This window comes from Hypomesus transpacificus, chromosome 10, assembly GCF_021917145.1.
Source record: "Hypomesus transpacificus isolate Combined female chromosome 10, fHypTra1, whole genome shotgun sequence".
In the NCBI taxonomy this organism is placed as follows: Eukaryota; Metazoa; Chordata; class Actinopteri; order Osmeriformes; family Osmeridae; genus Hypomesus; species Hypomesus transpacificus.
In genome coordinates, this window is record NC_061069.1 from 732,655 (window position 1) to 744,389 (window position 11,735).

Below are 11,735 nucleotides of genomic sequence, written 5' to 3' on the forward strand. Positions count from 1 at the left end.
ACTCAAATTTCAAGACTTTCGTGACCCAAATCAAAATTCTGATGGGACAAATCATTGGGTAATCGCTTTCTCTCCTGTAGGCATGTCCTCCTCGACGCTTTTGGTATTTTTAAATCTAACTATTTGTATTATCCGTGTGGTCCTTTTTCCATTTAAAATGCTATCCTTTCCCAGTTTTCTGCAGCCACAGTGCGCGCGCATCCCGATTGTTTACAAACAAACAATTGGTCTATACTTCAGCACTCACCTTCAACCAGCAACTTGTCACATGATTTGGCTGATTCATTAGGCCTAAGCGTCATGTGTCCGCCCAAGTTTAAAGATGCAAAAAGCAAATGCTTTGTACATTAATCTCACACTAAATGAAAGTAAATGAAGATTATAGTGGTGCATTCTCCACCTAGCCTATTTACTTGGGCATTGTAATTTACTGTCACCATCTCAGGCCCTCAGTCATACACTGAAGTGGATTTCCTTGTTCAGAGCTAATAGTTATTTTGATAACAGTGGGACACACCATCACATATTCTTTCAGTGAGAGTATGAACCATTACCTTTACAAACCACATGATGTTAATTTTGTCTTTCACACCAAGGATGACCTCCTATGTGCTATGAGACTTCAGCTTTCTGCTCGGGTCCAGTCGCTGTGTTTATAATGAAGGTCATCAAGTCTCAGTCTGGTCCAGGGGGCAAGCCTCACAGAGGCTTTGAAAACCTGGCTCACCTCAAGCCATTTAGCCCCCCTGTGTCGTGGAGACTGGAAGGTGATTAGAGGCCACTCTACTCATGAAAGAGGATGAGTCCTGTAGATGGGAGTCAGGTGGCTGAGCGGTTAGGGAATCGGGCTGGTAATCTGAAGGTTGCCAGTTTGATTCCTGGCCGAGCCAAATAATGTTGTGTCCTTGGGCAGGGCACTTCACCCTACTTGGCTCGGGTTAATGTCCCTGTACAAATGACTAAATGCAAATATAGATGAATATCTGTTCAGAATGGAGAGATGATGAGAAATGTTCTTCTTCCCAGTATTGTAATATTTCTCTCACTTTTCTGTCATTGAGGGTTTTTTTTAAATCTTCAGACCTGTGTAATTACGCATATTTGACTGATTTCCACATTACAATGAACTTCATACATTACACAATTTGTAAGTGTAAATTACAAATCAGTCAAAGATAAACAATAATAGTGGCTTTGAGCTATGTTTCGATTAAGACAGAGACCACAGTCTAGCCAGAAAAGTATGAATTAATCAAACCATATTCATCAAATCTGCCTTGGTCAGGGAGAGGAGCTCTGGGCTTGTAATTAGGTTGGCAATTATTGTAAGCTGTCACAGTTCTTTAGCGCCAGGCTGGACTGTGTGTGCTCTGGAGTGTAATCCTCCACAAATGACAAGATAATGGAGCGAAAGAGAGGCCACTGCTTCAAAAGGAACCTGGAGGTAGTCCTCTACAGGGACCTTTTATGGGGGGCAGAGGAAAGAGACAGAGAGAGAAAAATGGAGATAGCAAAAAAAAGAGAGAGAGAGCGAGAGAGAGAGAAGGCAGATTAACAGACGATGAGAAAAGATGGGGGGACCAACATGGAAGAGAGAGAAAATCAACCTTAGCATGATGGTAACAACTGTGGGAGACATGGTGAGCCAATAGTGTACCAGAGTAATCCTGATATACTCATCAGGATTCATGCCTTCACTTACTGTAAATTCCCTTTGCTGTACACTGTACAATATAGCTGCTTTTTCTTTACCAAGAAACATTACAGCCAAATCAATGTGTATTGAAAACAGGTATTGCATGGATTTTGCCTTTTAGTATGGTTTTCCCTTAATCGATCAGTATTAGCCCTGCATGTTTCACTTCCTATCTTGATACAACAACTTGGGCACAGCTGTTTCAAGGTTGCAATTGATGACACCAAGACCAACACTGTATGGTTCCAATTTAATGCATCTCTAGAAATTGTAACCATACATTGTTGGTCTTACTGTAAGGTTGTCTTGGATAATATCATTTTTGTGTGTAAGGCTGAAGAGATATGTGTGTGTGTATGTGTATATATCTTGCAGAACCTGATTCATCTGATTGACGATATCCATATCAGCAGCACACTGAGCTGAAAATATTTGGGGATTTATTGGTCAAAAACTGTTCAGTATAATGTATTATTAATTAATGCAATTATATGCATTCCAAATTGGCATTGCATTTAGTAGGCTACCTGTCACGTCTGTGTGTGTGTTCCCCTGTTTTGTTTGGCCCGCCCCCTCCAGGTGTTTCTCGTCTTGTCTGCTCGTTAGTGGGGTATTTAGTCCGTTGGGTTATGTTTGTCCTGTGCCAGTTCGTCTTGTGTTTCCTGAGTCGTCCCAGCCGGTTTCCCTCTGTGTTCCAAGTATCAGTATTTTGATTACCCGTGTACCGAACCCTGCCGACCAAGTACCTGATTCAGCCTGCCATCTGTCTGTGCCTTATCAAGACTCCACTGTGTACCGAACCTTGCCTGTCCATCACCTGAGTCAGCCTGTTGATTTGGACTAATAAACAACTGCTACCTATCTATCTGCCTCTGTTGTCTGCATCTGGGTCTACCTCTGTGCATGAGCCATGACACTACCTATATATGTACATATACTATGTGCAAACCTTTCTATAAAACGCATATTAATTACAATTATTTGAATGTATCCAAATTCATTTTTGGGTTTCTCAAAAGCAAAAACATACAACTCAAAAGGGAAAACAACTTTTCATGACCACATTGGTTGTAGTCTACCCTGTCTGCATGAAGTCATAATTGTCAGCCAATGAGAGTAAAGGGCATGAGGGCAAAGGGATTACCCAGCATGGCGTCACGGCATTAAACCCTAAATTGGCATTCACTTTAACTGTTGAAAACGTTGTCACGACGATGCGTGACCTTTGCCTTGTTGATAAGCTCCAACATTTCTGGGTGATCATGGAAGTGCCAACGCCCAAACCCCACCGTGGGTCCCTTTCTGCTCACAGGTAGATAGGCTGCCACTCCAAACCCAACATCATGGGTTGGCATCCGTTCATGAAATGATTCATTTCGAATGGTTCTTTCGAGGTAGCCATGACTGACACGACACCAACTGAGACCAGAAAATGAAATTTCTTGATGTAATTGTTCTATGCATGCGGTCAGGTTTTCTCTGAGGGTCACATTTGACAGCCTTGTGATGCAGTTCTAGTAAAGTGAACTGAGGTGTGTGTGTGTTCCTGTATTGTGTGAGGTGTTCCCGAGGTGTGCGTGTGTTAATGAGGTGTGTGTGTTCCTGTAGTGGGGTCTGTATGAGTGTGTGTGTGTATGTGTGTTTTGTTGGAAAAGGAGGATGTGGTTTAGTCAAAAAGACCAAATAAATGTGTATGATCCCTCTGTTCCACACTCACACAGACTAAAAATACAATTTATTTGTGTTGTCAGTGATGACACAATGCATATAATCAATATCTGAAAGATGCAATTGTCAAACAAGCCCTTGAAGGCTGCAGAGATGGAACACTGCATAATCCCTCCTCTGGAGTATCCACTGGGCCACACATTCATTCTCTGATGTTAGAGTGCTCTCAACATTTAAATTAAACATTATACTTTCATCTTTCAACCCAGTAACACACACTGCTGAATAGCAATATGCTTGTCACCCAACATCAACACTGTATCACCCAATCATTTTTGGGGTATATTCGTTAACCATTTCTGGCAAAGGCATTCCTGTCATTCATTTACTTATATTACGAAATAAAAAGGATGTCCCTAATGGGTTCATCTTTCTCATTGATCATTACAATTCATGGCCATGACAGATTGGAATAGAGTTCTGAGAAGAAGATTGAAAAGAATAGAAGGCACTGTACAGTGGCAGCTTCAGGAATATGTTTATAAAGCTGGAACACAATACAATAAAGCTGGCGAATGATTGCACTCGTATTATACATTCCTTAAGTACAATAGGTAAGATTTGTTTGTGTTAGTTTTGTCCCCTTTTAAACATGTTGTGTAAGGTAATAAGATTCTGGCAATACATACAGCTCAGTGCCAGTGGAACTTTTATGTCAAGAATTCTTTGGGGGAGGGGCCTGCACATTTCAAGCCAATTACAATCAATCCTGTTTCAGCCAATTGCCTTCGGGGAGATGGCACCTCCTCCTGGGTTTATTGTGAAACCACTGTAAATCAAATTCAAACGGGAAGAAAGAGCGTAAGGTCGTGCCCCTTTGACACAAAACTTGGACCCCTGTGTGGCCCCCTAAATGTAAAGTCTGAATAATTAAAAACATGGTCTCTTGCCTGTTAATGTCTGCAAAGCAGTGAAGAAAACAATATGACAACAGTTATGTTTACTGTACCTGGCCCCTTTAACAGTACAACTTGCCCCCCCCCCAGTCAAAATGGTCTAGAACATCCCCTGTGGTAGAGGAAAACTGACGGTAAGAGGCAAAGGAGGTTTTTACATTCTAGCTTATCTTGCTTGGGCTCACATAGTATGGTCTCTGAAATAACTGTGAAGAAGTGAAAGTCACGGAGACCAGTGAATAAGTATTTTCTCTAATAGTAAATGCAGTGATTTACCTAACTAAGGTTATCTCGGTTTCCACAGATGGGGCATTGTGTTAAAAAACAATTGTTTTGACTCTGGCGGCAGATGAACATGACCCATGGTCCACAGCCTACTCCAAACAGTGGGAGCTGTCACCGTTCTCAGTGTGCAAATAATAGGACTTCATCTCTAATCCATCACACATCATCAGCAGCCTCTCTCTCTTGTGTGTGCCTCACCAGGAGTACACTTCACACAATTTCCATTCTGGATGTAAATGAACTCTATATTAATGCTAGCAGGGATAATAAAAAAACGAATACTTGTATTTCGGTCAATTGTGCAGTGGGACGCATGCCTGTACTGTAAAGAGCTCAGATAGCCTCTAGAGATTTGACCTTTCTATGGGTGAATGTAGATGGCAGACGATAAGATCATAAAGTAGTCACTCATGGCAGCTCCTTATGGATTTACATGCACATTTATTCATTTAGCAGACGCTTTTATCCAAAGCGACTTCCAAAAGAGAGATTCGAAAGTGCATAGGTCAATGATCATAAACAACGAGCCCCAAAAACATTGCGGGTAGACAAAACATGAAGCATCCATTGTAAAAAGCAATTAAGTGGCAATGGGAAGACACATAAGAGGATGTAGTCAAACAAATTAAACAACATGAACCTCAAAAGAGTGTACCTGTAGGAAAGCAGGCAACAATAGTATAATTTACAGAGAGTACTGGTAGTTCAATCACTAACATCTAAGGGCCGGGTTTCGCTCTTAGATCGTTCTTAAGATCTAATCGCTCCTAGCGTTAAGAGCTTCTTAACAAATCTGGGAAACCCGGCCAAGTGCAAGTCCCTCAATAAGTGTCATTGTGTTCCTGGAGGAAATAAACTAACAACCAACAAATGGATAGAGATTTAGTAGGCTACAATCGTTTTTAGTAGTTAGAAACTGCCTCAGAAACTGTATAAGGTAGGCTATAAGGTTTGTGGGTTGACAAAAAAAAAAATCCAGTGTGTCATAACAACCACTATCACCCTCTAGAGTAGAGATAGCAGCATCAATGCTGCAGGCACAAAAGATAGCAAGCCCGACTCGGTGCTGACCTGTAATACGCGCAATACTGAAATGACAGTCGAATGGCAGCATTTACATTTTTATATTCTTAACAAAAAATACACTTTATTTCAAGTTGAATGAGAAATTTTAACAACACGAATTCATCGTTCTGTGAGTTTAAGGAGAACATTTGCCTTTTGGATGGAATCTATACCGCACCTGTTGCTTGATAACAGCGCAAAAGCGCGACCAATTTGAATAGATTTCGATTTTTTTTGTGAAACAATGTTGACCCTTTTCCAATAGAACATACGTTCGAAACTGTCATCAAGATCATGGATGAATATGAGTTTGATTCTAATGCAAGCTGCAATGTTTTGGACAATGAGTCCAAAAGGATCATGAGCGACACCAAATTTTCGGCACCTATCATGGTGATCCTGGTGATGATGATGGTGACTTTCGTGGTGCTTATTGTTTTGGGGAACGCGTTGGTCATATTTGCCTTTAAAGTGGACAAGACTCTGAGAAGGCAGAGCAACTACTACTTTCTGAATCTGGCAATATCAGATTTTCTAGTCGGTATGTATCCTTAAACTACAGCTGGCTTTTTTTTCTGTATTTACTATCTTTTTTCCCTTGTATAAAAAAAAGTTATATTCTATTCTGCTTCTCACCCCCTCTCTCCCTGTCTCTCTTTCACACACAGATATGTATGAAGAGTGGAATATTGATTTCATATGATAATTTTGCTGACTGACAAAGTCTATTTGATATCCTAATCCTCTACTCTAATGGTCTCCCAGGTGCATTCTGCATCCCTGTGTACATTCCCTACATCCTGACAGGCCGTTGGATGCTTGGCCGGGGTCTGTGTAAGCTTTGGTTGGTCATGGACTACCTTCTGTGTACCGCCTCTGTCTTTAACATCGTCTTAATCAGCTACGACCGCTTCCTGTCTGTCACTTGTGCGGTGAGTGCACTTCTATTACTCCATTTGATAAACCATAGTTGTCCTGTCGTCTTTCACTCAATTCAGTGTATTGTAGTGAGTGGACCCTCTTATCTCTCTGTCTCCTTCAAAGACCTCTATTTCTTTCAATGCCAGCCCCTAAGAGCCATAAAGTAAAAGGTCGAAGTTAAGGACTGAATTTCAAAGGTGAATCGATCGATAATCTTCGTCCTTAAGGCCACCCTTTTGTCAACAATGGCCGTCTGTTCGGGGTATTTTTGTGTGTGGGAGGGCTGGTGGTGGTCCCTGGCCCTCGGTGGGGCTGATGCTCTGCCCATCTGCACAGGTTAATCATTCCTGACCTGCTAAGACCCAGTGCCAACTCTCATTATAGCCCTCATGATAGTAAAAGTCGCATTTGAACTTTAGGACTCCTGTCCTTGACATGACAGAACTCCAAATACTTGTTCCCCCCCACACCATTGACTGACACAGCCATGCATCAACTTTACTTTCAGCCTGGCATAGGTGCACAGATGGAGCACGATCAGTTATCTGTTTGCCTCTCGAGTCCATTGTGATTGTGTCAGATTGTGAATGCGCCAGGTGACTAATTCAGATCCTCTATGTGTTTTCACCCCCAAGTCCTCTCATGAGGTGGGGCTCAGTGCGGTAGACAAAGACAGAGTGTTCTGGTTTGTTTCGCAACCAAACACTTAACATCAGAGCAATGAATACAAATGACATCGGAGAGGCTCCACTTTAATCCACAAGACATTGGCTTTGATCATAGAGATTCTTCTCTGTCTGCACTGCTCCCTACAATGCTTTGTGTTCAATCAGACCACAGAGACATTGTTGGCAGTAAAGAAGGATTTTTTTACTTGAAAGCGTTTTTTTCCCAACAATGAAAGGGCAGTCAGGGAAGGGCATGTGTCCCACTGCAATTGTGGACATAAAAGATTGAGACTGACATGTTGGCTCTGGCTATGATCGACCAGGGACAACTTGTTGCCTAGCATACACACATGGAGGGTTTGTGTAGAGAGTGGTGCTTGGAGTAGGGAAAGAAGGGCTCCAAGACATGACACTGGACAGCGTTTTCATTTCAGCTACATGTTATGTAATTAAGGAACTTACTAGTTTCCAAATGACATCTTGAATATTTAACTAGGCCATATATGTCTTCCTAACAAGGCTACTCTAAGTGACCAGGACCAAATCCAGGTAATTTATGCTCAGCTCACCTAATATTTCAAGGTATAAATCAATGCAATTTATTGTTGTCAACCCATCTTCCGTTTATAAGAAGCCTACCGTCTCAACAGACATACATTTGAGAGCTTTCTCCTGTGAGATCACCACTGTATGTCATCTTGTTTTTTCAAAGCATAGAAACTTGATCTAGTTTGAGGGGTTCAGTTCGAAGGAGTAAAACAGGAGACAGAGGAGGTTTGGAGTAAAGCTGCCAGTTCGACCACAATGTTGACAGGAAGGCCGGCCACATTAATGGAGAAGAGCCTTCCGGGTGGTATTTGAGTGACTTTGTGTTTAATCGATAGCAGACCATTCTAGAAGAACAAACAAAAGAGTTCCTCGCTAATGTGTTTTGTGAAATGCATTTGGTCCAGTGTGACTAATGCAATCCATTTCAAGGTAGGCCTGTGGTATACTGTATGACCATACAATGTACCACAAGCTTGTATTCAAATTGATTTATTCTCCCATACTCCATGACGTTTTAGTGTTTCTGTGAAAGTTAGGAGACTTTTGTGGTCATAGGTTTTAAAACTTTTTTCTAGGTTTTAAAACTGGGGGTGCAAAGGGTAGAGATGATTTTTTTGCTGACAAAAAACATGCAAAAAATGTATAGTAGATCTCATCATTTTAAATTAATCAAGTACAATAAACCATAACAGAACATACAACTCTGATATCACTTAAACATTTTCTAAAATCATTTAATCGTTTTTTGATACTGAAAAAAGTGACACATTGCTTTCCCAAATTAGCTGTGTATGCATGCAGAAACATGTAGAAGCAACAGACCAATTATTTGTTTGTAAACATTCGGGATGCGCGCGCGATGTGGTTGCAGAAAACCGGGAAAGGATAGCAGTTAAAATGGCAAAAGGACCACACGGATAATACAAATATTTCGATTTAAAAAGACCAAAAAGGTTGAAGAAGATAGCCTGAAAGCGATTGCCAATTGATCTGTCGCATCAGAATTTTGATTTGGGTTACAAAAGTTTTGAAATTTGAGTGAGAATGTCGCCCGGTACAGACCGCATATTCGAGCGGCAACCATGTCTTCATGTCATGTCACAAAGTTCATCATTTTACACTTTTACAGTCAATTCGACATCTAAAAAGTCGAGCAGGGCAGCTTTCAAGAGATATGGGAATTCTGCTTTTAACCAGCTGGTCCGATTATTTTTCTGATATGTTTAAACTGGCAATCTGAGTGAGACTACGTCCCCGTTACACTGTTTTGACATTAGCCTCAGTCAGACTCGCTCACTGGCAGTGTGCACAATGTTGTATTTCACTCCATTCTACACCAGAAACGTCAGGGAGGACTGCCTAATGTAGATACGAGCCTGTTGAAGATAGCCAGCATCTGGGATTTCTTTAACCGAGCCTGTTTCATTCGTCATTTGCCTGAGAAAGCAACCTCCGTAAGCCAGGATAGTTTCGCCCGATCACTTCATCAGGCTATTTAAGGGTATCGGGGTCAAGTGACTTTTGTGCATAGACAAGTAAAGCGTAAATGTATTTGTCCAAAGGCCAAGAGCCTCAAAAAGTTAATATCAAGCCCTGCAATCCAGTGGCCAGAGATATATGATGACCTGATCGACACTCCAAGTGTAATAGACCGGGGAGAAGTTCGTCTTTTGCAACCGACATGCGCAGTTGAGCCTGCTTGACAGTTGTGTGACGTAGGGTGATAATTGGTCTATACAATTAGAATGGTTAAATGGTTGCGGATTGACTGCTATTTTAAACACAGTATCCACAGTATAGGCTACTTGTAACATTTTCATATCGTAATAAGGTCTTACTGTTTACTTTCATTGGGGTTTTCTCTTGGAGTCAGGACTCAGGCTGACACAAGTCATCTTCCTTTAACAAACATATCTGTAGAAGCTACTCATGTTCAGTCAATTACACCACTCAGGCATGTGTTATTTTGTCAGATAGATGTTGGTGGCGCTGTTGATGCGCGCACAGCTGTCTAGTACTGTCACACCCTACTGTAACAAATGAGCACTGGAGTTTACATCACTCAAAGTAATGTTTCATATTATAATAATTTTTTGTTCACTCAGTTCACATTTGCTTAAGGCAAGTGTCATTTTTTCATAGCTGCCATCTTAACATGGGGAGTATAAATTGAAATAGGACCTGAATCCTGTTGATAATTATGTAAAAAATAAACAAATGCTATTTGTATTATCACAAATCATGAGTGTGATGTTTATGTATTGAGCATAATGTGATGATAAAAAATGTAAAAACATTTCATTAATAAGTGTCGGAATAAATGAGTATACATAATGCTGCACAGATACGCATACGCTCACTCCCGGTTGTTGTATTATTGTGCTGCTGCTACCCTCCACCATTCCCATCTCCCCCTTGTTGTCTGTATGTTACTATCCATCAGGGGGTGTTAACTATTTTCTCTCTGGCTCATATTACATACATTTATCTATGTACGTTGTTTGCTAATGGTAGAGGCAAGTAGTGCTCTTCTAGATTCTTGGTTTTTTTTATCTAGTCATTTTATCCTACTCACTTATCAGCCTCTCGTCTAGGCCCTCGACACCCGAGAGCCAAAGTGAAAAGCCTGTCCCTCTAATCATCTCTCCTCTTTATGCTCTCTGTAGATGACTTACCGTGCCAAACAAGGCATGACTCACCGAGCCATTGTGAAGATGGTGGCTGTCTGGGTGCTGGCCTTCCTGCTCTATGGCCCTGCAATCATCTTCTGGGATCTGGTTGTTGGCCGCAGTTGTGTGCCAACTGATAAGTGCTTCGCCGAGTTCTACTACACCTGGTACTTCCTCCTGAGCGCCTCCATGCTGGAGTTCTTCTCTCCCTTCATCTCAGTCACCTTCTTCAACCTCAGTATCTACCTCAACATCCGCCGGAGGAGGCTCCTGCACAACAAGGAGGAGGCCCCCGCCCACGCCCAGCCCCCGGCCGTCTCTGCATCGGGGGAGTGCAGCCGTCTGGCCTCCCTCTTCTCCCGGAATTCGGCGGTGGGGAAGAAGCCCTCTGCGTCGGGCGAGAGGGGCTCAGGGTCCTTCCACTCCCAGACCTCCCCGACCCCGGTGGGGAAACTCGAGATGTCCTCGGCCAGGCGGGGCCAGCGCAGCCGGCTGTCCAGGGACAAGAAGATCGCCAAGTCTCTGGCCATCATCGTGTGTGTGTTTGCTGTCTGCTGGGCTCCATACACCCTGCTGATGATCATCCGTGCCGCCTGCCGGGGGACATGCGTCCAGGAACACGGGTACGAGGTCACCTTCTGGCTTCTGTGGTTCAACTCGGCCGTTAACCCGTTCTTGTATCCGCTCTGCCACAGCAGCTTCCGGAGGGCCTTTGGCAAGATCCTCTGTCCCAAGAAACGCTTCACTCAGTCCCAGTCTGACGCGTCTGTTTTAACGACACACCACAAGAACAGCTCCTGAACACATCCGTTACATTCTCACTTTCATCACGCTTGGAGTTGGAACAGAGTGTAGTGTTGTCAAACGGACTAGTGTTACCTGTTCTGGAGTTTGTGTTATTACCCTTTCAAAACGTTTTATGTGTTGAGATGTAGGAACGTACTGATGTTTCCTGTGGTCCGTGTCCACAGTTAAAGCCTGTGTAGTGTATTCATCGTGCTCACTGGGCACTTCATCATGTTAGCCAAAAGTCGTTTTTACCATTTACTGTAAGGAATAATATTTCCATATACAGGTTTTTGGTCCATCAATCAAGAATGCATGCTTTTCTTGCCAAAGTAGTATTGTCAATATTTTGATGGAAAGTGCTCAATATTCAGTCTGGGATTGGATCCAATATCCTCAAGATGGGATGTATTCTAATGCTGTGAGCCTCAGTATGTAAATCAAGTGACTGCAGGCACAAATAGCACTTTGC

The 11,735-nt window shown here is 42.4% G+C and overlaps 1 protein-coding gene across 1 annotated transcript; it reads left to right on the forward strand.

The window, feature by feature from the left end:
- The first annotated feature begins 658 nt into the window (after nt 1–658).
- On the forward strand, nt 659–11,524 carry LOC124472194 (histamine H3 receptor-like). Its single transcript, XM_047026905.1, has 4 exons — nt 659–767; nt 5,936–6,211; nt 6,436–6,602; nt 10,475–11,524. Exons 1-4 carry the CDS (start codon nt 659–661, stop codon nt 11,276–11,278), a joined length of 1,356 nt encoding a protein of 451 aa, XP_046882861.1. The 3' UTR covers nt 11,279–11,524.
- Nucleotides 11,525–11,735: the final 211 nt, after the last annotated feature.

What these genes read in the sequence shown, in the direction of transcription:
- LOC124472194 (XM_047026905.1), top strand. Translation starts at nt 659, where the DNA reads ATGAAGGTCATCAAGTCTCAGTCTGGTCCAGGGGGCAAGCCTCACAGA. An exon ending in TGTGTCGTGGAGACTGGAAG is followed by an intron (nt 768 to 5,935) that starts GTGATTAGAGGC and finishes CTTTTCCAATAG; the next exon opens with AACATACGTTCGAAACTGTC. An exon ending in TCCTGTCTGTCACTTGTGCG is followed by an intron (nt 6,603 to 10,474) that starts GTGAGTGCACTT and finishes TGCTCTCTGTAG; the next exon opens with ATGACTTACCGTGCCAAACA.